Source organism: Pelobates fuscus, chromosome 4 (assembly GCF_036172605.1).
Source record: "Pelobates fuscus isolate aPelFus1 chromosome 4, aPelFus1.pri, whole genome shotgun sequence".
NCBI lineage: Eukaryota > Metazoa > Chordata > Amphibia > Anura > Pelobatidae > Pelobates > Pelobates fuscus.
The window spans coordinates 229,277,047-229,304,872 of record NC_086320.1 but is presented as its reverse complement, the minus strand read 5'-3'; the positions used below and the strand labels follow the sequence as shown (position 1 = coordinate 229,304,872).

The 27,826-nt window shown below is 39.9% G+C and overlaps 1 protein-coding gene across 1 annotated transcript in view; it reads left to right on the top strand.

Moving 5' to 3' along the window:
• SEMA5A (semaphorin 5A) overlaps positions 1-27,826 on the top strand; it is a 503,768-nt gene that overhangs the window by 294,259 nt on the left and 181,683 nt on the right. The window contains exon 6 of the mRNA XM_063451928.1: positions 7,474-7,536. Within this exon, the coding sequence (XP_063307998.1) occupies positions 7,474-7,536 (63 nt within the window). The remainder of the gene's footprint in view (positions 1-7,473; positions 7,537-27,826) is intronic.

Genomic DNA, 27,826 nt, shown 5'->3' with positions numbered 1-27,826 from the left:
TCCAAATTACGCCTCTTTGACTGCTTTAACGTCCAGTATGTAATGCTGGACAAACGAGTTCAAAGAGGTCCAAATGCCAACTTTACAAAGGTTTAACCAGAGACTATTGCCATGGAAACCCAAAATGCTGCAACTGCACGAGGGGAGAGTGCCCCAAAACCCTTTGGTACAGGTAGAGAATGGCATTGATAAGCTTTTACCTAAATACAAGCAACCATATCCTGTTGAAAATTTGTGAATGGGGGTTCACAGGACCAAGCCTGGAGTTCACACATTATCCTTGCTGAGGTACTAGCCACTAGCAACAGCACCTTACGTGCTAACATCATGGAAGCTCCTGCTAGAGGTTCAAATGATAGTTTAGTCAGAGCCTGCAAGACCAGTGGTAGGTCACATATTGGCTTCAATACCCTCAGTGGAGGCTTGAGTTTAATCACTGCTTAATGGGTACCCTTTGGTACAGATAGAGGACGGCATTGATAAGCTTTCACCTTAGGCAGGATTTCTGGTGCTAAATGTAAGACAACCATAAATGTAAATGTAAGACAACACCCTCAGTGGAGGCTTACATGAGCCAAGCACCAGGGGCTCCAATGCTCAATGGGTACCCATCAATGCGGTAACTGCCAATATGTGCTCCTCTACAGTGTTATAACTCTTTCTAGGCCTGATTGAAGAGTAATGCCAACCTCTATTCTTGAGGCCAACAGACAAATGCATGCCAAGTTTTGTAATATGTAAAGTATTTATAGGACTTATAGGACTGTAAGAGAATCTTAATGGCCGTCTCAGGGATGCCTATACCTATAGAGACTCCCGCATCAACACCAGAGCTTGAGAATCTTGGTGTCAAGATACCTTGTAATATGTCTGGAGGTACTGGAATTTCCCTTGGAGGTTCCAGATTAATCTTACTCATCATAGGACTTTAGAGTTGACATGGCCTTCCACTGTCTCCTTTTGAATTACCTTTAGGAAAGTTGAAAACAGGAAAAATATGTACATCAGACTGAAATTCCAAATTTGAGTGAGGGTAACCTGACCTTGAGCATTCTGGTCCTAAAATCTAGAAAAATGCTTCTGGACCTGGCAATTCAGAGAAATGGCCATCAGATCTACATAGGGTATCAGTCAAATCTGAGTCAACCCTGAGGATACGTCTGGACATAATTGCCATAACAGCTTGTCCACAGTTACTCTGCTCAAGTAATGAGCTATTGTATTCTGAGCCCCTGATTGTTCTTCTGTGCCCTGATCATGGGCTGTAATTCCCTAATCAATAAGTGGCTGTGTGACCCACCTTAACAATTGATATAGGATATCTGAGCAAATTAGGACCCACTTGTTCTTCAGCAACCCTCTGAAGTGAAGAAGAGCCCTGAAAATGACTCATAATTCCATAAAATTGGATGTTAATATAGTTCCTTCCCTTATCCACAGACCTTGTGTATCATGGTCCAGACAATGGGCATCCAATCCTTACAAAACTGGAATCTGAGCTTATAATTTCCCAATGAGGTTCTGTTCATTGGAAGCCCAGAGATATATATTCTGTCTTTTCAGCTACCAGGTAAGGTGTAACTCCACTGATGGTGACATCGTCAGTGGCTGGCTCCAATCCATCTTTCTCTTGATGAATGTAGATAGAAATGACCTTTGAGAAATCCTGAGATGCAACTGAGCCCATCTGACAAGTCTGATGGTGGAAGCCTGGATTCCTAGTAGTTGCATCTGCTTTCTTGCTCTATGGCGATGCTACATAGATGATGTTTTGATAGTGTGGGAGGATTCATCTGAAAGTCTGTCCTCCTTTATTAAATATATTAACCATAATGATTACAATCTTCATTTCACCTCTTCCATACACGAAACACAGATTGACTTCCTTGAATTTATATGTGGGGGAAGGTCAATTACATCCGAAAACTTTTTTTAAACCGACTGATTATAACACAGCTATTGATAGCAAGAGCCTACATCACTAAATGACAAGAATCAGGAGAAATTGTTCTGACCTAACAGTGTTTGATGAACAATCAAAGATAATAAGAACTAGATACATGAACAAGGGCTATGATCGTAAAAGAATGGAGAGGGATGAAGTGTTAGTAAGGAACAGAACTTCTTACAAAGAATAAATATAAAAAGAGAAATCCAGTCAGTCAGGCAGAATAAATTTGAATATGCTATTGTTACCCATTATAATGTTCATGCAAAATAGATCGATAAGATGCTAAAAAAAAACACTGGCACATTCTCTAAAAGGAAGAAAGTATAGGTAAATCATTCCTGATAGTCCGGTTATAATTTTTTTTAAAAAGCAGACAATCTCAAAAGCAAATAAGCTCCAAGTTTGCTTCCAGATAGAAAAAACAAGATCCAAAAAATGACAACATTAGGCACAAACAGCAAAGGTGGATTCTATAGCTGTGGCAATTGCTCGACATGCATGCACCAAAAACATGTTACAAAACCTTTTATTGGTATAAAATAAAATATAAAATCAAGAAGTTAATACAACGTTTCTCTTCTCATGTAGTTTATCTGTTACAATGTGGCTGTGGGGCCCAATACGTGGGCAGAACAACACGCAAGCTACATGTTAGCATACGGGAACATTTTAAAAATATACGAAAAAATAAAATTGCCCACACTGTCCCCAGACACTGTAATGCATGTCCAGCTTTTCAGTGGCACAATTTTATAGCCATAGGAATAGATCAGATGACAATAAATTGGAGAGGCTAAAAAAGAAGCTAAATGGATCTTTAATTTAAAAACCCTCAAGTCAGGTCTGAATATGGATATAGATATGGCTGGTTTAATGTAACTCTTTTCTCTTTTGTCTGATTTATGTTTATAGGCCTTTTGTAATGAATATGGACAACTACCTGGCATCTCCAAGGATATTCTATATTGTATATATATATATATATATATATATATATATATAATTTTTTTTTTTATACAAATATTTTGTATATATTTTTAGATTTTTTTTATATATATTGGTTTTATGTCCATGTGTTCATGTATATTTGTATTTTTTCTATTTTTAGCCAATACATACTCCCCATGGTTCATATGCCTGCTTATAATCCATTCATAGTCTATACATATTTGTCAAGTGAACCGGAACACATAATAGAATGTATTTTTTGCATGTCTGTTTATATTTAAGTTGTCTGTTTTAAGTTAGAAGTAGTTGGTGCGCATGTGCGATCTGATCCGCATGTACGCATGCGCAAGTTTCATTCAGTGCGTCAGACAGATTTAGCCAAAAGCCGGAAATGACATCAGTCTACAGGAAATGAACACTGCGTTCCATGGTGGAACGCACTTGACTGCCAGCTGATCGAAGGGCTGAAATTAGGAGGTATATATAAACTGAAAAGCGGTTACAGTGTCCCAGATCCATGAGGAAGTCCACGGTTTGGATGAAACGTATTGGATGTTTATTTGGGACTTATACTTGTTTTATTTGTTTTATCATTTTCACTTATTGGCTATTGTTCCTGCTCCATCCAGCCCATAACAGTGTGCTGTTTCAAGGTCCACCTTGGGTGGAGATATGCTTGAATATATTGCCTTCTTCTAAGTGTATTTTTAATCATTAAAAGTGTTGTTTTTTACTTTATCACGCTATTGGCTTTCCTCCTTTTTATAATCTGCAGCTGCAAGTTGAAGCACCATCAGACGTAGTTTTACCCCTTCTTTGGGGAGACAAGCTTGAATTTACTGATGTCTTGTGAGTTTTCTCACTTACCCCCCCTCCCTGTTTTGCCCCTCTTGTTTTACTATATAACGCTATGTACAGTTTTTGTTTTTTCTAGATATGCTATTTATATAACCAAGTGGTATTTATCTTCTTAAAGTGTGGAGCTTGTCTTTTTCTTATACTTTGTATAAGTGTATGTTTATATTTTTTAGTGGTGCTGTGAGGTTCACCATATAAGCTCCAAACTTATCTATACACCTCTATTACTGACTCATTTTCAGTTTTTTGTACTTTTTCGCTGTTACCAAGCGAAAATGAAGAAACTGGAAGAGAAACTTCCACAATCTTTGGAACTGTTCTTGAGATAGGGAAAAAGCAGAGCATAGAATTTTCCACCCAGAAATGTCATCCTCTGAACTGGTGTGAGACTGCTTTTCATGATATTCATCAAGCAGCCCAACTTCAGGAGTTCTGAAAGAACTATATCCCTCTGTGCGCCTGCCTTCTGAGGGTCTGAGGCTACCAGAAGTAGATCATTCAGATAATGGAACCAGGTGGTGTTTTGGACTCTCAATATCACTATATGCACATATAAGGTTCTTGGGACTGCAGTGAGGCCAAATGGTAGGGCACTACATTGGAAGTTGTCTTCCAATGCTGATGATCTAGGGCTATTGGAATGATAGTAAGCATCCTTGAGATATCTAGAGATAAGGAAATTGTCCTTCCAAATTGCTCGGGATTTGGATCTGATTGACTCCATCCCGAAGGCTCTGACATGCAGCCTTTTGTTGGCCCTTCTTAGGTCCAGTATAGGTTTCCATGTGCCTTTTCTTTTAGCACCAGAAGAGAGGGAAATATTGTCCTTGGAGTCGCTCTTGTTATGGGACCTAAGAAATCACATCTTTGTCCAGAAGGTTTTTTACATATTCTTTGAGTGCTATACCTTTTGATACATCTGTCTGAATTCTCCTGTTGGTATAGAGACTCCTGTGTCTGAAGAAAAACTCCAGTCTATATCAATATGGACTATGGATACCACCCAAGCCTCCAGAATGTGACGAGCCCAGTTATATCTGATCAGAAAAAACAAGGCTCCTAATACTGGAGGACAGACACAAGTTCATTACTGTAAAGCAAAATGACTGCTTCATAGCTCTATTAGATCCTTGAAAGACAGGTTAACCAACTGCCACAAGTTCTCTGGAGTATTCCCTGTAGGGTCAGTAACTCCCTGTATCTCAGAAATGCTGGTCACTGGAGGTTCTCCTCTGTCTGACCATGAAGAGCCAGGATTTGTGGATCTTCAGTCCTTAGGTACAAATACCTTGCAGCCCTCAGCTGCCTTTTTAAGGGAATCATCCAACGTTTTCCCAAACAGCAGCTCCCCTTCAAATAGAATGGTGTACAGGTCAGACTTGGAGGATGAGTCATCATCCCAGAAACAGAACCATAATGCTTTTCTATCTGTTTTGGATAAAGCCATTTGTTCAAGAGAATATCCTAGTTAAATCTAGGGAAGCTTCTGTGAAGAAGTCACTTGTAACCTGAAGACTTTAGACTGCATCTTCAATCTTGGCTCTCAAAAATCTATATCCACAGTAGCATTTAGATCTTTAATCACACTTTTTATGGTTCTAGAAACAGCAGTGAAAGCTACAGCTGGATGACACCCTGCATCGGCAGGCGTATACTTCTTTGTAAGTCATGCCCGCATGTAATGTGGCTGTGCAGATATAGGTGATGCTGAAGCGGTTACCTTATGGAGACAGTCAGTGCATAACTGTTTTCCTTCCACTGCTTTCCCATCAGAACCAAAACATGGTTTAAATTCAGGCAATACCTTGCAACTTCCTTTGTAAGCTATGCCAACATGTCCAGTGGCTGCGCAGGTATAGGTGATGCTGAAGAGCATCACAATCAGAACATGGTGTAGATTCAGACATCAAATAAACAATAAAATAAACAAATGAATAAAAAATATTACTTGAGGCAAAGTATTAAAGTACAAAAGGGCACTGTCAAATTCTATCACCAAGAAAACATTTCAGCAGATTAAAAACTGGCTGAAAACAGCACTTACCCATGTCTGGAGAACCTGCAAATACTTTCCAAATAGGTTCGGGATGTTTACAGTAATTTTCCCTGCATTTTAGGTACTTTCTGGCAATTGCCCTTATCCAAGATGAGTGCCACAACTTGTATTCCCATCATTTAACTCATGGGCTTCCAAATGTATTTGCCATTTAGAAACCTGGGCGAGAGCTCGGTCTGCAGCATACATGGCTGAACACCTATGGAACCGGGAATAAATTTCCAGGACCGAGGGGAAGCATTAGAAATGAAGTAAAAGTGCCTGCAAGGTGATTAAAAGGCAACAAGGTGCAAAAGTCACCAAAGTTTAAAAGCACCACTGCATAAAGGCATCACAGCATAAGGCACAGCTGCATAATGCACCACAGTTTAAAGACATCACAGTGTAAAAGTAGCATAGTATAAAAACACCAAAGTATAAAGACACCACAGAATAAAGGCACCCTAAAATAGAAAAAACAAATCAAGTAATGAAGAAAAAAAACATACATGTCCTTGAGTAAAGGGAGCGAAATGCTCACATCCTAAGGGCTGCAAGACAGGAAAAAGACTGAGGAATTTATGCAGGGATACTCCTTTTAAGCCATTTGTTTTATTCCTGTCCTATAGGCTGTGAGGGGAGGAGCTAACCCATATGTATATGCTGATATGATTAGCCAGGAAAGATATATATATGGTCTGAATTTTTGCAGTGGTAGATCTGATTGTCACTTGGGAATTAAGTTTTTTTAGTTTTTGTAGTACATTGGGGAATTGCTCAAATTGGGTTAATGTGTAAATGTCTAAACTAATATGTTTCATGTGATATTGCTTACTAAATGTTTGTTACCAAATTTAAATGTAAAAACTATTCCAAAAATCCAACTGTGGTCACATTTTGCAATTTGGTTTTCAATTTGCTGCAAATCACAGTATAATATGACCCCTTAGTGTTTGGTTGCACCTATCTTACCATATTTTACATTTATTTACTGAAAAGTACAAACACCAGCATGCCTATAGAGTCTAGACAGACTTTCCAAAATGTACTAAAAATACAAAGAATCTGTTTTTTTTTTAATTATACAATACATTGGGAGGTTGCCTTCACTAACTTGTATTTTCCTTTTTACATTTTTTTTTACAGCGAGTTAGCGACTTTGTGTGACCAAGTGGTAATTTTTACCGTCAGCATGAAAAACCAGGCGTTACTTAGCATTTATCATGTCCTATTAATCTTTGTGTTACAGCTTTTGACAGGCTCTTATTATTAGTTGGTAAAGCTTTGTAGTATGGAAACAGCTGTAGTTGCTAATTTTACTGACAGCCATTTTAGATATTATTAGCTTGTAGGTAACTGATTGCTGCCAGCATGGAGACAAGCGTATATAACTTAAGTGCTTTCTTTTTCATCATATATTTAAAGATTATTATCATTATTTATAACACTTTGAGTATCCTTTTATTGACAACCTTTATTGATATAACAAAAACTGTGGGGGGGGGGTTTGCTAGTAGAGTATGAGTTATAATGATTTTGAGTCAGACAGAAAATTAAATTTAACTGCATCATAGTTATAACTAGTAATACTCAATTATTATGTGTTGGTATGACTAATACATCTAATGCTAAACATTACATCCAATATTGTCCTCACTAAAACTGTCTTTGTTTTTTTCAGATGGTAGAATGGGATTGTGATGAAGCCACAAAAACAGCATGCTACAGCAAAGGGAAATCTAAGGTAAGGAAAATAGACATTTGTGATTGAACTCTTTAGAGGTGCTCACTAACTCAAATCTTACTCAGAGACAATAGGCTCCATGTAACGGAAAATGCAATTTTCAGCTACACAATGGTTAATAAAGTAAAAGAGTGTGGCAATCAATGAAGGCTTGATATCGAAACATTGTCAGAAGTATTTGTGTGCACACAAAGGGTTAATCCTATGGATGGTCTGAAATTTTCACTGACAGAACTATAAGAGTTAATCTTTATTGGAGTCCAAAGGGGTTAATCTTTCCACTCATGTACTTCTGACCCACCAGTAATCTTTCCAGCGGTTTACTAAGAAGCCAGGGTAGTGCAGTAGTGATATGTCTGTCACAAATCACTGGAGCCAGGCAGTAACGTCACGATTGCCTGTTGATGACTCAGTGTGTGTCACTCATTCCCCTGGTAACCAGAACACTTGTGATTTGTAGGGTCAGTGGCTGAGGGTGTTAGCTATTGCGTGATACCTTAAACTTGGACCACCTCTTTACAGTTTAGACAGGTTTTCTTTCTTATGTTTCCTCATATAATACTCATAGGTATTGAGTATCCCCCACCCTTCTCAATCATTTGCTTTTCATTGAATATATATCCTGACACCAGAGTTGGGCACTTGACTAGTACTCCCATTGTGTTGCTGCAGTGTCTGAATAGTTGTGCTTGTTTATCTGACCTTTGTTTGGCACCTTCTACTCTATAAATACCCTTCCTGATCAATTAATGACCTTCTTTTCCCTTCAATAATACTTGTCAAGTGTTTGGGTATGAGAATGGAAGAGCTATTTATCAATCCATCCAATCAGCAAATAAAGGGAAACCTACTGAAATGCAAGTAAAAATGTCTAAAGTTAAGCTGACATCTAAAAAAAAATGGTGTTCCTTGTGTAACACACAGTTAATTATTGAAATTACGCAAATAGAACTATCTGTATTAAAGGGCAAGTCTATGTACTGTGGTAGTGGTTATAGTGCTATTAGGTTACTAAAGCCACCCCCTGTGATCCCATAGGCATCAGTGGCCCATTATTTCCTGTATTTCATGGTTACATGTTCAGATGTTATTGATTGACTGAGAGCATCAGCTCATGTGCTCAATCAACCAGTGCTATCAGAATAAGGAGGAAAGTGATATTGCAAAAGTGGAAGTGGAACTTCAGCAATATCAATATGTCAATAGGCACAGGTCTTATGTGGTCCCTGGGTCTGTGTCATACTGCTTGAAAATGTTTTGACACAGACATATCTACAAACACTGGGAAGTATGGATTTTAGACAAAAGTGGAATAGCCACAATCTAGGGGGCAACAAGATGCAGCCTTGTCAGAAACAGAAGCAGAGCCAACAAAAAAGTGTCATTTTACTCAAAAAGGAGCTGGTTACCCAAAATGAGTGTGTGAAGTCTCCCAACCTTTCACATATGCACATGTGTTCTGTGCTATAGGAAGCTAGGGCAGCAAACACGTAAGCATTAACTACCAATTGTGCAATGAGAGAATAAATGACTAAGGATCACAAATCATATGGATCGTTTTCTCCATTTTTCCTTCCTATAAATTACAGAAGCTAATCCACATAAAACGGGTCTGTTTATTTTTAAAATTGTGCAAAAACAACTCCTGAAATAATTTCAGTTTATTTCATAAATATAAATATAAATAAAAAAAAGTTTGCCAGTGAGTTTTTTTACATTATATGTTCCTGGAGTTTGTAATGTTTAAATTGTGTACATGTCTAAAGTACTTGTAAATGTCAAAAAATGTTACAAAACCTAAATGAATTAATTACATGAGTACATGTGTTCTTTGTGTAGCAGTTCATGACCTGAAATTGTACCTATATGAATGTAAATTGTTAGTTAATGTAACATTGCAAGTTTCAACATGCAAAACTATACAGCAAATATCAGTAAATGCTTGCAGTATGCCAATAAATGTTAACATATTTTATATTTCAACAGAAATGTTAAAAGCTATTGCAGCATCTTTTTAAACTGATGTCATGCCGGTGTTTGTTGAATTTAGTTTAAATTCTTCTTCTGTAATATCTGGGGTTATTTAGTTAGCTTTCTTTTAATTGGGATGTATATCTCATCATTATCTCTAATGCTCCTGGAACTGTTTAGTTGTGTTTACATAATTGCCTTTTCTGGGTTTTGACTCAGTATTATATTCACAGAAAAGTATGGTTATTCCCAACACACCCAAAGAAAAAAGTCAAATTATGCATGTGTCAATATATTTGCATGCATATTTAGTGTATAATTTATTCATAGAGTGATAGTAAGAATGGCCTGGGATTTAAGAATATTAATTGCTAAATACACTGGCAATTTCTTTTAGGAATACATGTAAAGCATTGTATCTTTTTTTTTTTGGTGGGGGGGGGGGGGGGGAGGGGATTGGTAGTATTGTTTCACTAGCTACACAATATATTAAACATTTTAGCTATTTACGTTTTCTAAAACCACTTTGCATATCTTATAGAGCTCCAAAATGAAAGTCTTTTCTTTTTTCATATTTCTCTTTCATTTCTGGTAGAGGCTAGGATTGCTAACAATTTCAAGAAAATATGTTACGTAGTGATATTGCAGTCTTGATTGAAAAAAAAAAAAAAGACTAAAGCCTATCAAGTTCAACTTTGAAACCCATTCTTTTATGCTGTTGATCCAAAAGAAGGCAATACAACTGTTGTAGCCATTTCCAATTCTTCAACAAACAGGGGAAAAAATCCTTCTTGGCTGCATAATGGCAATCAGATTTTTCTTTGGATCAACATTACATGTATCAATAATCGATATACCAGAATAAATAACTTCAGTAATGCAAGAGAACCCTAGCCATTCAATGACAACATACATTAGTGCTCTCACATTTTATCTTACTATTTATCTTACTATTTCTCAAGTTCAAATGGGTGTGTGTATTGTATTCATGTAAAACAGGCTCAATACACAGTGTGAAAAAAATCAACAGCGCAGGCTCCAATACTGACTATACTTTTAATAATGTAGCATATACTCTTAATAACCATATAGTAAAGGGACACTATAGGAACCCATCTCATTAAAGTGGTCTGGGTTCACTATTCCTGTACCACTTTTTCATTTAATTTAAAACATTGCATTTTTTGAGGCAATGCTTACCTATGAGGAAGGCCTAATGTGCATGTGTCACTTGCTGCACATGCACATTAGGTCCCCCCCATTTGCTGACATCAAAGGAGTTGGAGCCCGACCCACTGCTGAGATACCTGGGCACTGGAATCAGGGAAGTGATTAAAAGGTTTAACCTTTTATATGCCAAAGGGGTGGGGACGAGGGATACGGGGGCCCAGAAGGCACTATAGTGTTAGCAATACAACTTTGTATACCTAACACTATAGTTTTCCCTTAACTGAACCAAATTGGCAGAAAATATGTTGTTTTGAAAAACACCTATAGTATGCAAGTGTCACTTATTTAAATTAGATAGTGGTTTCCATATTCAGAATATCATGTAAAACAGTAGAGTGTAATTTTACATGTTATATAATTATATCAGGTGTACAAGAAAAATTAAGGTAAGACAAATTCACAAATTAAGTGACACAATTTAAACAAAACATAATTGTAAGTCATTGGATAATATCTACCAGTCAAGTTCTCTTGTATCAAAAGGTACAAATCCAGTGAAACTCAACAAATATCTTCAACTTTAGGATCAGGTTGGGAAGTCCTGTTGGAATTAAGACAAAGTGCAAATAGAATCTTGATGAATTCATCACAAACATTGTTTAGCTTGATGGAATTGTCTTGAATTACTTCCTCAACCAGTGTGCTTTGGCGTGGTGCCTCAAATCTCTTCAAAGTGTGCTACAAATACATTGACACCAGGTCTGTAGAAGTCTGAATGGAATCCTGTTTGGCAATTTATTAAAACTAATAGATCATTGTGGCTAGAGATATGTTCACAGTTTTAGTAAGGCATCAAGTAAATGTGACATTTTTAAGAAATTTATGAAGATAAAAAGGTATGTATGCCTTGGAATTTAAAATCTGTCTCGCAATTTATTAAAAGTAACGGTTACTCCACATATAAAAAATGTTTTTCCCTCAATGTTATGTCTTTGCAAGAATTTATTCAAGTGTTGTTTAAATATTTACCCTGTTTGAACTGAACTGAATGGCCGCATGGTCTCAGAGCTCCGGGACACGGCTAGAGATTTCGATATTTTACCGAAGCAAATCCCGATCGAGAAAACTGAAGAGGCGGGAGTGAGATCCACACCACATAATGGGTCGGAAAAACAAAAAAATAAAAGCCGACAAGCCTCACCTTAGCCAGGATATTGGCGCACTCCTCAGACGGGCGCATCAGGCCAGCAGGCCCAATATGGCCGACTACTCTGGGGCCTACTCAGACCTGTCCGACGAACTATCGCTGGATGACGAGGTGGACATGGCGCCAGCGAGACCACCGCCAGCCGTGACACCGCTCAGCCCAGACAAGGATCCGGTGACAACGGCGGTGCTTAAGGACCTGCTGGCAGGCTTACAACAGACCATACTGGCAGATATGGTGAACCTGCGTGCGGACCTCCGGGGCCTGACAGGCCGGCTGGGTGCTGTGGAAACTACTGCAGGTGCACATACACAGCAAATGACCGACATGCAACACACCATACTGGGGCTCCAAAAGCAAAATGACCTATATGACGCCAGATTTGCAACGCTGGAGGATGCCAGACGCAAGAGCAACTTGAAAATTAGAGGGGTCCCGGAAACCATACAAACTGAAGAATTGCCTCATATGCTGAGACGCCTCGCAGCGGCGCTACTACCCCCGAGACAGGCTAAATCCCTGTCCGTGGAGGACTGCTTCCGCATTCCGAAGGCACCCCAGGCTCCAGCAACGGCCCCAAGAGACTTAATAGTCCACTTACGCAGCGCACGAGACAAAGCAGCAATGCTCGTAGCCCTCAAGAACCGAGACCCCTACACCTTCGAAGGAATGCAGCTCACCTTCTACCCAGATTTATCTGGGGGTACCTTGGCGTGGCGGAGAACCCTTAGACCCTGCACCACCATCCTCCGGCTGAACGGCGTACAATACCGCTGGCGGCACTCGAGAACCCTGCTGATCTTCCAAGGAGAAACGCAGCATACAGTCCACGACATCGCCGAAGCAACGGCCGTAATGCGCACACTGGGACTACCGTTAGAATCGCTGCCGTCAGGTGAACCTCAAAGAGGAGGTATCGCAAAGCAACACTGGGATCCGGCGAAGGTGTCCGTATTCGTCCCACGTCAGTCCCCTGCGGTCCGACAAGCGGAAGGGGCTACCTGAACTCTCCTCACGGCCATGTTATTTAAACTTATAAGCAACAACCCTAAGTTACCCCTCCATGGCAAACTATATTAGCCTTGTTAATGTTTTTCTAGTTTCAGCAACACCGCAGCTCACACTCACTCCCATAACCAGGTTACATGACCCCCAACTTGTTCTTGTTCTCGACTGACCCCCCAGCTGACCGGCGCAAGCAGCCCCTACACCAGGCGCTGCACCTCTAGTGCCAACGACAGACTAAACTCACCGCACACCGAGGCTCAACAGGGCTCACACTCAGGTACCATGGCCTTGACATGCAACACGAGCTTAGGTACATAGGCTTTACTCGCGACACAACCTGCGATCAAGACTAGCACCTAATGCACAATAGGTATGTTAGTCATCATAGACACCCAACTCACACCTTGTGGGGTAAGCATAATCTCGTAGAGCGACAGTCACATGACTCACACTCATACCAATATAAAAATGTGCAGACCCTCTCAATGCCACTTTTTACATGTAAATGTATGTTTAGCCCTGGACTGCTGTTGTGGCACCATGGGCTCGTTTGTTAACCTGCGCACTGCAAAAATAAAGAATATACAAAAAAAAAAAATATTTACCCTGTTTAGAAATAGATTACCATCCTTGATACACTACACTAATTACCAAGCACTGTGTTATTTTTCTCTTTATTATAACAAAAGTTGCAGTTTTGTACATATTTGTTATTTGATGGATATGTATCTGTATACTGAAGACTATTCTGTTGTTGTGACAATATCCTTGGTGTATCTTTGCACATCAAAAATAATGAATTTAAAAAAAAAAAAAATTACCAGACGATTGTTTATGTTGGCCCCAAATACATTTGTATAATGTTAACATGTGCTATAAAATCACTCTTTAGAACAGGTACCTACAAAATTGCAGGGCATATTTAAGGTGTGGCCTTACCATTGATTTATAAAGAGGCTAAATTAAATTTTCATTCCAAGAATGAACACCTTCTTTATGATTCAGAATTGTCTATAGTAATTCCAAAATCATTTTCATGTAAAACCTTTACAGCAACGTAATATCCTGCTTATATTATATTACCTTATCTGTTTTTGTGTCTCCTGCAAACACTGAAACATGAATTTCAATGCCCATTTCAAGATTATTTATAAATATATTGAAATAGAAGGGATTCCAGAACATAACTCTGAGAGACACCACTTACCACTCTTGTCCAGCTTGAAAATATACCACTAATAACAACTCTCTGTACTCTATATGAAAGCCAATGTTGTACCCAAAGGCAAGAATGTTAATCTAGACTAATATGTTTTAGTTTAAAATGTAACCTATTGAGTAGCATCATATCAAATGCCTTGGCAAAATCCTAGGAGATCAAATTCACTGCAACACCCTGATCTATACTTCTACTTACTTCTTCGTAGAATGCAATAAAGTTAGTTTGACGTGCTCTGTATTTTATAAAGCCATGCTGATTTTTGCTAATGGCATTGTTCTTCCGAATTAATTCCTAAATCTATTATCCCTTGATAACTCGATAAATATTTTCCCCACATCAGAAGTTAAGCCCACATGTCTATAATGTCCAGGCAATATTTTTCATCCTTTTTGAATATAGGAACCATGTCTGCCTTTGTCCAATCCTCCTGTACAATTCCTGAAAGATAAGACTCCTGAAAGATTAACAACAGAGTTTTGCTTATTTTACTTAGCTCTTTAACCCCTTCTATACCGAGCTCCTTTTGATTGAAAAAAAAATGTAAGCACAAAATAAATAAATATGTATATATATATATATATTTATTTTATTTTATTGAGGTAAATAGAATAACAATACAAGCATTCAAGGATTAAATATACAATGTGCAATTAATGTATAGCAATTCACAAGTGATTGGCAATACCTCATTTTTTGTATTTTAAGAACAGGCAGAAGCAGGCTCAACTGACATGTCTACATTAATATCTAGTGTTGAACGTGTGAATGGAGAGGCAAACAGGGAGAGCCTGGGGCAGGGGAGGTGCAAGGGGAGCCTGAGGCAGCGGAGGAGCATGCACAGCCTGAGGCAGAGGAGGTCAGGGGAGCCTGGGGCAGAGAAAAAGCAAGGAGAGAATGGGGCAGCAGAAGAGCAGGGATATCCTGGGGCAGAGGAAGAACAGGTAGAGCCTGGGGCAGAGGAAGAGCAGGGAGAGCCTGGGGCAGAGGAAGAGCAGGGAGAGCCTGGGGCAGAGGAAGAGCAGGGAGAGCCTGGGGCAGAGGAAGAGCAGGGAGAGCCTGGGGCAGAGGAAGAGCAGGGAGAGCCTGGGGCAGAGGAAGAGCAGGGAGAGCCTGGGGCAGAGGAAGAGCAGGGAGAGCCTGGGCCAGAGGAAGAGCAGGGAGAGCCTGGGCCAGAGGAGAAGCCGTGAGAGCCTGGGGCAGATGTAGAGCAGAGAGAGTCTACGGCAGAGAAGATCAAAGGGCATGAGGCAGTGGAGGTCAGGCAAGCATGAGGCAGAGGAGGAGCACAGAGAGCCTGAGGCAGAGGAGGTCAGGGGAGCCTGAGGCAGCGGAGGAGCATGCACAGCCTGAGGCAGAGGAGGTCAGGGGAGCCTGGGGCAGAGAAAAAGCAAGGAGAGAATGGGGCAGCAGAAGAGCAGGGAGAGCCTGGGGCAGAGGAAGAGCAGGGAGAAAAAAGGGAAGGAAACCGCGCCCTCAATATATAAATATGTAAAAATATATGTAAATATACGTACACAAAAGGTAGTAGTAAATAGTCTTTTTATACAATTGACCTCAAAGAAAACATAAAACATAAAACAATAATAGTGTAGTATGTCGAGTATGGGGGGTGGATAAGTAGTGGTAAGTAATCCACACTCACATGGCCCAGAGCTAACTCAGAGCTCAGCTGTTAATGCGCCTGGATGGAACGATCCCCGTCTAAGGATATGTAGGTGTCTTCACAATCTCAGATGGGCGATATATGAAAAGATAAGAGAACTCCAAATAGTGCAGTGTGTATGGGTAAAATATGTGAATGAATAATAAAATATCGTACTCACATTTGCTAGAGCAGAACTTGCTCTAGTCTTAATGGCATAGGTGGTATGGTCCCCACCAAGGAACAAGTTGGTAACCAGGAGTGAAAAAATAAAATCCAAATATAATAAATAAGGATAATTTATTTAACACAAATATATTAAAAAGAGATTAAAATTATAAGTATATAGTCTCTAGCAATCCACTTGACGCGTTTCACCTGTAAAAGGCTTCCTCAGAAGTGTGGAGAGTGTCCTGGTTCCATTCGTTTATATAAAAGAGTCCCAATAATAGTAATTACTTCCTGCTGTGTATGATTGGTGCTTCCTGTAACCACCGGTGAACCGCACGTGTCATACCGGAAGTGCATATTTTTATATGTGTATATACACTTTTCCATTTGTATTCTTACATATGTATGGCAAATTTGTTTTTTTATTTATAAGATGTACATTTCTTCATCTGATATTATTGCCCCAAAGATCGTTCTTCTCAACAAGAATAGTAACCGGAATAGTTCCGGCATTATTTGCGTTCCACAGGTGGAACGCATATATACTCATGGTCCCTGACGTCGCGTCACTTCCGGGGCGACACCGGAAGTTATGACAAATATATTTGAAAGACCTTATATAGAACATATCTCGGCAGTAATGCTTATAATTTCTCCAATGGACCTTTTTCTCTTATCTATTCCAATGGAACACAGCATCACTAATATAGTTTTGTATGTGTTCCATATATGGAACATGGACACGACCACTGACACATTACGCCGCGTCACTTCCGGTATGACGCGTGCGGTTCACCGGTGGTTACAGGAAGCACCAATCATACACAGCAGGAAGTAATTACTATTATTGGGACTCTTATATAAATGAATGGAACCAGGACACACTCCACACTTCTGAGGAAGCCTTTTACAGGTGAAACGCGTCAAGTGGATTGCTAGAGACTATATATTTATAATTTTAATCTCTTTTTAATATATGTTTGTTAAATAAATTATCCTTATTTATTATATTTGGATTTGATTATTTTTTCACTCCTGGTTACCAACTTGTTCCTTGGTGGGGACCATACCACCTATGCCATTAAGACTAGAGCAAGTTCTGCTCTAGCAAATGTGAGTACGATATTTTATTATTTATTCACATATTTACCCATACACACTGCACTTATTTGGAGTTCTTTTATCTTTTCATATATCACCCATCTGAGATTGTGAAGACACCTACATATCCTTAGACGGGGATTGTTCCGTCCAGGCGTATTAACAGCTGAGCTCTGAGTTAGCTCTGGGCCATGTGAGTGTGGATTACTTACCACTACTTATCCACCCACCATACTCGACATACTACACTATTATTGTTTTATGTTTTATGTTTTCTTTGAGGTCAATTGTATAAGAAGACTATTTACTACTACCTTTGTGTACGTATATTTACATATATTTTTACATATTTATATATTGAGGGCGCGGTTTCCTTTGCTTTTTTCTTACATCTATTCACTACAAGGTTGGGGTTCCTTGTATTGGTTACTGCTGCCATATAATCCTAGACCATATAGTGAGCGCCTAATCCAACGAAGATCAGGGGAGCCCGAGGCAGGGGAGCCCGAGGCAGAGGAGGTCAGGGGAGCCCGAGGCAGAGGAGCCCGAGGCAGAGGAGGTCAGGGGAGCCCGAGGCAGAGGAGGTCAGGGGAGCCCGAGGCAGAGGAGGTCAGGGGAGCCCGAGGCAGAGGAGGTCAGGGGAGCCCGAGGCAGAGGAGGTCAGGGGAGCCCGAGGCAGAGGAGGTCAGGGGAGCCCGAGGCAGAGGAGGTCAGGGGAGCCCGAGGCAGAGGAGGTCAGGGGAGCCCGAGGCAGAGGAGGTCAGGGGAGCCCGAGGCAGAGGAGGTCAGGGGAGCCCGAGGCAGAGGAGGTCAGGGGAGCCCGAGGCAGAGGAGGTCAGGGGAGCCCGAGGCAGAGGAGGTCAGGGGAGCCCGAGGCAGAGGAGGTCAGGGGAGCCCGAGGCAGAGGAGGTCAGGGGAGCCCGAGGCAGAGGAGGTCAGGGGAGCCCGAGGCAGAGGAGGTCAGGGGAGCCCGAGGCAGAGGAGGTCAGGGGAGCCCGAGGCAGAGGAGGTCAGGGGAGCCCGAGGCAGAGGAGGTCAGGGGAGCCCGAGGCAGAGGAGGTCAGGGGAGCCCGAGGCAGAGGAGGTCAGGGGAGCCCGAGGCAGAGGAGAAGTACAGAAAGCCTGGGGCAGAGGAGAAGTGAGGAGAGCCTTGGGCAGAGGAGAAGCAAGGATAGCCTTGGGCTGAGGAGGAAGAGTATGGGGAACCTGAAGCAGAGGAGAAGCAAGGGGAAGCCTGGGCCCAGAGGAAGAGCAGAGCGAGCTTGTGGAAGAGGAGGAGCAGGTGAAACATGGGGCAGGTGTAGAGCAGGGGAGGCCTGGGGCACAGGAAAAGCAGGACAGCGAAATACATTTTTAATTTTATATAACAACAACTATATTAATAAAAATTTTATAAATACAAATGGTACAATTGATGTAAATGGGCTGCCAAGGAGTACTCAAGTGAAAAAAAAAATTGGGAACCACTGACTTAGAGGTATAGGGAAATATACACAAAGCATTGAAAACTCTAGAAAATAAGTAAAGTTAAAGCAGCTCTGTCCCTTTTTTTTAATTTTAATTGTAGTGTGCCACAGTGTTCCTTTGAATAGCCTAGTTTCTGTCTATTTTTTGTTGAAAACATGTTGTTTTATAAAATAAGGGGATAAGTTTATAGCGCTAGTGATACAGGTAACTGAAGGCAGCTAGAAAAATCTCTCTTGTCCTAGTCAGAGAATGGATGTATACAGATGGAGGGAGCAGCACCTAGGTTGGTCCTCAGGAATTTGCCAAATATGAAACGAGAACAAAGCAAAAAGAGACACTGTATAGTGTAGTAAATTGATGGTTTATGTGAAGAAAAAAAAATGCAATTACAATATTTAGAGCTTCCAGTAAGACTGTACATATATACAGTCAGGTGAAATTAGCTTCATATGATCTTGTGGAATATATCTCCCCTGAAGGTTTGACAGTATTATGGTTGTAAGAGCATTGTGGGAAATGTAGTCCACAACATCCAAAGTGCTAAAGGTTGCGTACCCTTGCTAAATATAATGCATTAAACATACAAACGTACAAGTGCAATAGTTACATTTAACAAAGTGGAAAAAATATTAAAAAAAAAATATAACATTTGTTGTATATGCAGACCAAATATAAAACTGCCTTAAACAAATGGGTTGAATAAAGATTGAAAATAAAATTAAATATTATAATAATAAATAACACCAACCTAAATTAAGTGGTAAAGCAAAATATAAAATCAAAAGGAAAAAACCCCACAAAAATCAGACTACTGAAAGCTCTAGAATTAATAGAGGAGAGGGGCAAGGAAAGACTTACAGTATAAAAAAAACAAGGGGAAAAAAGTGTGCCAGGAAGGAATGGGTTAAAAAGTGGGAGTCTGTAGGCATACCAAGGATGACAAGCAGCAGATGATCAAGTGGGGACTCACAAAGCAATTTAAATTTGGCACGCAAACTGAGTATATTTTTTAAAATTCTTTAAAGTATGACACTTCAGGACCAATTTTTTTTGATCATCTGTTAACATCATGCGTTCATTAACTGCAGTAATGGAAACAGTTCTATTTTCCTTTTAAATAGATCTAATTTTAACTTTTAATTCATTTTGTGTCCAGAGATTATGGAAGATGTAGTCCATATAGAGGAGCATTAGAGACCTGATGTGCATGTGTGGCGAGTGCCGCTCATACAGCCAAGTTATAGCATAGGACAAAATTCAGTGCTTTCCCATGAGCTTCAGTGTCACATGATAGAGTTTTACATGGTCAGTGCAGTGGAACCACCTCTAGTGACTATCAGGAAGACAGCCATTAGAGATGGATTTACCCTGCAAAGTAAACATAGTATGGGTAAAAGGAAAGGGCCACTGTACACAAACCACTTAATTGAGATTTTCTTTTCTTTTGTTTATATGTAAAAGATTGTTGCTGCTGTCGTGGCATTGCAGGCATCTTTGTATTACTCTGCAGAGCAAAAATAAAGAATAATAAAAAAAATGAATAAGCCAAACCTGACAATAATTTATGCAATTCCGTATTATATAGGTTACATTAGATAGTAGGATAAACTGTAAAACATAACAATAAAAGCAGCAGTTACATTAGTAAACAGTCTGTAAGACATTACTTTGGCAGTGGGTACAAATTTGTTGAATAATGAATCTGTGTATGGATGACCTCTTTAGTGTTAACACACATAACTGGAAGAAGTCGAATGCATATCATAGCATATTTTGTGAGTGTTTTTCTACAGACAAAATCCTTATACATATTTAATGAGGAGGAAATGATTTAAGAGCAGCTGATTTGCTTTGTGACCAACTATTCCCAGGAACATTATTTATGTGTCTGAGTTAATCTAGTGTTTACAAAGTATTCTAATAATCTCTTTCCATCTTTTAAAATGAGTAAAATTTGAAATATAACCGTGCTCCTTCTACTTATATTATCAACGCACCATATGAAATTTTCATTGTTCCTAAACCGTTAGAGCATCCAATCTATTAAGGTTCTGATCTCATGTGAGCTAAACTTTTTGATCTTACTCATTCTCTAATGGATGCAACAACACTGCTAAACCACAAAAGCCATTTACATTTTGGCAGCTGACTCAATTTCATGGTTTTAACTGTGTAAATAATGCAGGGTCGTGATTAATGTTCAATAGATTAGTTTGGGGAACAAATTTCAAAACAATTAGTCTGCATTTTAAAAAAAATGAATCAACCAACATATTCAAAATTACAAGTAAGCATATTATTCCCTTATATCTTCAGATATATTCCTGTGCAATATATTGTGCTGGATATTCCTTATAGTTGTCATTGTTATACAAATTACAATTCCATTTTGCAATACATAATGCATGATACATTTTCAATTCTAGAATAACGGGTACCTAAACAACTCATCTTTACTCCTATCAGTATGTTCCATGGTGTCCAATTAAAGGACCACTATAGTGCCAGGAAAACATACTCGTTTTCCTGGCACTATAGTGCCCTGAGGGTGCCTCCACCCTCAGGGTCCCCCTCCCGCCGGGCTCTGGAGAGAGGAAGGGGTTAAAATCTTACCTTTCTCCAGCGCCGGGTGGGGAGCTTTCCTCCTCCTCTCCTTCTTCCTAGCGACGTCATCGGCTGAATGCGCATGCGCGGCAGGAGCCGCGCGCAGCCAGCCAGTCTGATAGGAAAGCATTTACAATGCTTTCCTATGGACGCTGGCATCTTCTCACTGTGATTTTCACAGTGAGAAGCACGCAAGCGCCTCTAGCGACTGTCAATGAGACAGCCACTAGAGGCTCTAGAGGCTGGATTAACCCTCATTGTAAACATCGCAGTTTCTCTGAAACTGCTATGTTTATAAAAAAAAAAAAAAAGGGTTAACCCTAGCTGGACCAGGCACCCAGACCACTTCATTAAGCTGAAGTGGTCTGGGTGCCTATAGTGGTCCTTTAACCTATCCATGCAATGTTTGCTGCTATTTAAAGTGACCAGATAACATGCAAAACATATTTCTCTTATATTTTGCCCACTCTTTGATGACCTCCATGATAGGTGTTACATTGTTGCCATTGTATAATTTCTGGTTCATTTTTCAATTTCCTTTGAAGCTGATGTTGTTTGCTCAAGGGGCATTTTGATTCCAATTATTTAAAGAAAAGATACAGATTATAGATTGCATAAACTACCTTGCTAACCATATTAACCCCTTAAGGACACATGACATGTGTAACATGTCATGATTCCCTTTTATTCCAGAAGTTTGGTCCTTAAGGGGCTAAAGGGACACTATAGTCACCAGAACAACTACAGCTTATTGAATTTGTTCTGGTGAGTAGAATCATTACCTTCAGGATTTTTGCTGTAAACACTGTCTTTTCAGAGAAAATGCAGTGTTTACATTACAGCCTAGTGATGCAGAGTTACAGCTTCAGGCTTGAATACAGTAAGATTTTTACTATATTAATGGAGGCATGGGGGGCCCAGGGGGGCTAGATAGTGGTTTAAACACTATAGGGTCAGGAATACATGTTTGTATTCCTGACCCTATAGTGATCATTATGTATCAATTTCATAATACAAAACTTTCACTACTGAATATGTATCAAGGTTCGAACTATAAAGTTGACACTTCTGTAGCCACTAAATCCATCAGAGTACCTGACTGTCAGTCATCATCCCAATCTGCTAAATTATTTCATCTTCATTACGAGACAGACTTGTTTGAGCCAAGCAAGCCAGACAGTTCACAAAGAGTTAAAAGTTCTCTTAGAATGGCTTCATGCAATAGATTTAACAGAATACAAATATTTTTTCTCTTTTCTGATTGCTCTTGTCATAAATGCTAATTCATAAAACTGTTATGCAATATAGTGTGGCAGAAAGATAACCACAAAGCTTAAATACAATGCTTTTCCTTGTTTCTTGTCAATCACTTTACTGGGCTGTGGGAAAGAAAATAATTAAATTGCCAAATTCATACATAATAAAGACATGCGAGTATGTCGATATAAAGTTTCTTCTCATGAATGATTACGCTTTCAGTTGCAAAACCTGGAATATGCTGATTCAGTGACTTTAATAAATATATCTCTCTGGTGTATCTCTCTGGTGAGTCCATGTTTTATCAAAGAGCGTGTTATGGTTTTCACCTATAGATGAAATTTACAGAATTGATTTACGGAGCAAATGTTTAAGGTATTTGTAGAATTATATCAAAAAGGGTTCATTCATGGTATACCAATGACAGCTAATATGATGGACAACTTCAATAGCTGTCATAAAAGAAATAAAACACTTTTATTTCACAGTTTTCCTAAATATAGAAATTAATTAACTTCTACCATGAATACACAAAAATATATTGCTTGAAACAACGTCTGAGAACTGGAAAGGTCAAAAAACTCTGGTTCATTTTAAACAAACAATGATGAATGTGGCACGTGTGTATTTAATATTATGATTGGCATTTGAATATGAAACACATTTCTTCCATATTATTAAATGCTATTAGTAGCATATCAGTATTTTTAATAATCCAATTTAAAAAAAAAAATCAATTTTATTTTAAATGTTACATGTTTCAATATATGACAGCTAACTGCATTATACTTTAAAGGTGAAATAGGCAAATGAGTAGACAGGCATACACACTCTTGTTTATATCTTGATTATTTCAAATCTAAATCAATATACATTACACAGACGGATTTAGAAACCACTAGAAAAATTCAGCTTAAAAAGATGCATCGGTGCATCTGTTTTTATTGAATACATGCAGTACACTTGAAAAAGTACTAGGAAGCAATAAGTGGTAGAAAGAGAACAAAATACAAATTATATATATATATATATATATATATATATATATATATATATATATATATATATATATATATATATATATATATATATATATATATATATATATATATATATATATATATATATATATATATATATATACACACACACACACACACACACACACATACATACATACATACATACACACACACACACACCAGGATATGTTTGTAGTCAGAATCACTCACTGTCTTTCTTTAAATCCTTTCTTTGTTGGGTCATGTTAAAAAATGATAAACGTTTCAGTCCATATACTGGACTTTCTTCAGGATCAACATCATATCATGATGTATAATCAAATGAATTATTTTTGCGACTGACAAAAGAATAGATTGATTAGATTAATGTCTGCAAGAGGATAATTACCTATAACAAACTTTTTAAATCATTATCCATTTGGTCTTGCACTGTTTTGTTCTTACAAATAAGTAGGAATCAGAATTTGGGAACAGAGTTACTGATGGCCTGTGCATTTACACATTCTTAAAATATATATATATTTTTTAAATTATGTCACATGCCACTACAATTTTAAAAATTTCAAGTATTTGATGTTTTAGAAAAGAATAAAGTATGTGGGTGCCAAGTCTACATGGTTGTCATGGCTCCAATCCAACTGACTTCATCATGACCATTGTTTGAAATGAAGGCACTCTTAGTTAAATGTCACATCCTACTCATTTTATATTGGCATTGCGTATTTGTTTTGACTGAATGGTAATACAAATATATCCAAGTTTATTTAACCCCTTCAGTACCAAGGCATTTTTGTGATGTGATGCGTTTGTGACCAAGGCTTTTTTTTGGTACTTTTGCCATGTGTTCATTCTACCAAAATGTCCCCCTTTCTTTTTAAATGCACCCATACATATTATATAGAATTTTAACCCCTTAAGGACCAAACTTCTGGAATAAAAGGGAATCATGACATGTCACACACGTCATGTGTCCTTAAGGGGTTAAAGTATAAAGATGACTTTTTTTTTTTTTGTTGTGCATGGTTTGACAAGATGATATACGTTGCCACAACAGCAAGCATAATCACAGCAATATCACATGCTTCTACATATGTGGCAATGGAGTGTAAGCACATTTTTTAGCATTTTTAAAATGTGGTAAGTCAGTCTAGTGATTCGACATACAAGTATCAGCATTAGGAGATATGTTCTTTAAGCATTATTATCAGTAGTGTATTTAAGCTATGAACAGGTTTGAACAGTTATATCCTTAAGATTACATAGCCATGTCTAGATGCTTTTTACTGTAGGTGTTTAGGCTATTAGGCATGGAAAACATAGGCTAACAACATACTATAGGTACATAAACATTCTGAGTGCAGGCTAGCACCGCCCATCCACTGAATCGGGTTACGGTATAGTCACCCTGCTTCGGTCTATCAACAAGCTTTAATTCTAATGTGCAATTAGGTCAGTCATTACCCTGCCTAGCTGGCTGAAAGTGTGAACACGGTTCCTTGTAGGCATGGCATTAAATCAGCGACATATTGTCATCAACTAAACATGTAATGTATGCAAACCTAAAATATAAACTTACGTAAGGTAGCATTAGTTTAGGTGCTTCTGAGGGGTGCATACTAGGCAAGACCTGGTCAGCGGTGTCTGCAGGAGAAAGTCCCGGCTTGCGAGTATGCATGGCTCGCGTGTCAGTCCCCCGACCTGCCCTTTCCTCGCGTTGGAGCCTCACCAGTATGGCCCGTTTAGCCGATGCCCCGCTTGTGCGTGGGTGTTGCAGGTGATGCAGGTGTCTGGCTGGGAGCTGTTATGGTCGACTGCTTGCAGAGTAGTACAGTCTCTTGGGTGAGTGTTCTCCAGGGTGCTGTGGATGTATTGCGGGGACTCCTCGGTCGGTTCCGTCCCGACCGGCTGTCATGAAGGGGCTGTACCTGCTCGGATCCTCCTGCCCGGGTTGTAGCGGAGAGCACTTCCCTGTGTCCTCGGGTCCCTTTCCCATACGTGGGGGGACCGTGGGCCCTCCGGAGCCTCGTTCTCCCGATGCTCCAGTGGGTATGTGGACGGTGGGTCGGATTTCGTTCCGGTATGCTCCCCTGCCCAGAAGGAGACTTGTTACTCCGAGTGGTTAAGCGAGATTGCAGGCGGGCTTGTATGGGTGGACAGGAACGTATGCTCTGTTGTGCTCGCTTTGCGCCAGCCATTTTGTGCCCACCTCGTGGTTGCGGTGAGGAGTGATTGTCACGCTTGATTTCGGCTGGGATGTGTAGGCGCCGTGCCAGCCTGCGCCAGAATGCCGCAAAGATTTTATTTAGCCTTGCTGTGTAGTCAGCTTGATCAGTGAGGATCGTGTTTGGCTCTCTTGTGCTCTCTCCGGGTTGCTTGGGCATCATCCTCGCCTCAATCCCAGGTGCTTTCCGAAGCCGTTGTGTGTCAGGCTGTAGTGCGGGGGTAGTCGCCCCCAGCGAGGACCGGGATGTCCCCCACCGGTCCAGAGGGGGGGTTGCAGGGTCATGCTGAGTGTTTGCTTGCTTGTGTCAGAGGATCGTCCGTCTCCCCTAAAGGTGCAGGCTCCGCTCCGAAGTAGGCCTCGTGGCCGGTTCAGGCATGTTCAAGTGATTTCGACGTGGGTCAGGGATCATTGTGTGCCCCTTGTGGTCCTGTGTCGTTCTCTGGGCTCCGTTTGGTGTTGGCACCAGTAGTTCGTGCAAGATTGGTGTTTTTGTGCCGTCTATTGTAGGAGCTCTCAGAAAGCACGACTGGCCATCTTGGCTGTCAGGCCCCGCCCCCAAAGATGACTTTCTTTTGACACCCTATATGTATATATAACGCAATATTTAATGGAAATAAAAAAAAAATGTTTCTTAGCTTTACATCTAATACTTTCTCCACACCAAGTATATACTAATTAGTCCTGATTCTTAAAATGCCTAATATTTCTTGGGTTCCAATACATTTTTAGAATTTATAAAACAAATCCTGTAAGGAGTGAATTGTGGTTTTAAAGTATATGTATTTTGACACTTTTGAGCTAACCATTTTAGCACAAACCAAGGTCAAATTAGTTAATTCTTTGTGTTGTTTTCCATGTTTTATTTTGGGAACATTCAAAGACCATGCATGTCCCACTACTGCAAACATCCCACATTTGTATTCTGCAACTGTCCAATGATACCCCACATGTATACATTTTCCCCTAATCATGCTGCTAATCCTTCCCCCTTTCTGTTCCCAAATCCATCCCTTAATCTAACAAAATTATCTAGCCCCTTTTCCTACCCATGATCCTACCCATAATCCAACCTCTAATCCAACCATAACCCTACCCATAATCCAACCGTAACCCTACCCATAATCTACCCAATAACGCTACCTATAATCCCAGACCTAATACCACCCACTAATTCCACTTCTCAATGCATTCCCTCTGTCAGGGTGGCGGTCCAGTGCCCGGAACCCAGACACAGTGTCTAGGTGGCGGCGCATGGACCTGGACCCATAATGCCTGATGATGTGGGAGTCTTCAGCGTGGAGGTGGATTAGCAGGGTCTGGTGCAGGGTAACCGCACGCCCCCTGGTGTTGAGCACCAGCGTTTGTGCAGCCACAACCAGAACCCTGATTCAGCTTCTGCGGATCCAAGGAACTAGGAGCTAGGAAATAAGCAGACCTCCCAGGAGCTGAATAGGGGGGCTCTGCAGCAAGGGTGTATCCAGTACTAGAAACAAGACAAAGCTAGAACAGGCACCAAACATGAAAACAAGACATAACTAGTAGAACCCAGAACCAGAGAAGGATAGGAAGCTAAACCCAGAACATGACACAATACATAAGGGAACATTAACTAAACATGGGCATGACTGGACAGGACTGAACATGGACAGGTATATACAAACTAAGACACGACAAGATATAATAGGCAAAACAAGAGGAAACATAACTAAGTTCTATATATGTAAATCATGGGGATTTAGTCACACTATATGATCATACATTGCATAAGCCTGCCAACAACGCCAATGTACCCCATATCTGGCAGGTCCTACACTGCCTAATGTATGCTAAAACAACCACAGATTAAGAACACATATATAGCACTTACCTGCAAGAAAGGACAGAAGCTTTGAGCCGCTGCCTGCAGGAACTCTAACACATAATGAAAGCTGGAAACATAAGGGTGTGGCAAATAAAACAAACATTTAAAGGAAACCTGGAGACTGGGAAATCCAGGGACGAACTATAGGAATGAACCCAGAAATCCCAGCATAAAGAAAACCAGACACAGAATAGAAAACCAAAAACCAAGAAATATTAAACAAGAATAGCAAAAGGAGTACTGGATACCAGAAGCCATTACCAGAATGATCCGCAGCCAGGAACGGAATGTGACACCCTCTGCGGATGTCAGTACTAACATAAGAAGAGGAATCTCCTATTTTATCTCTGTGATCACTCTGTG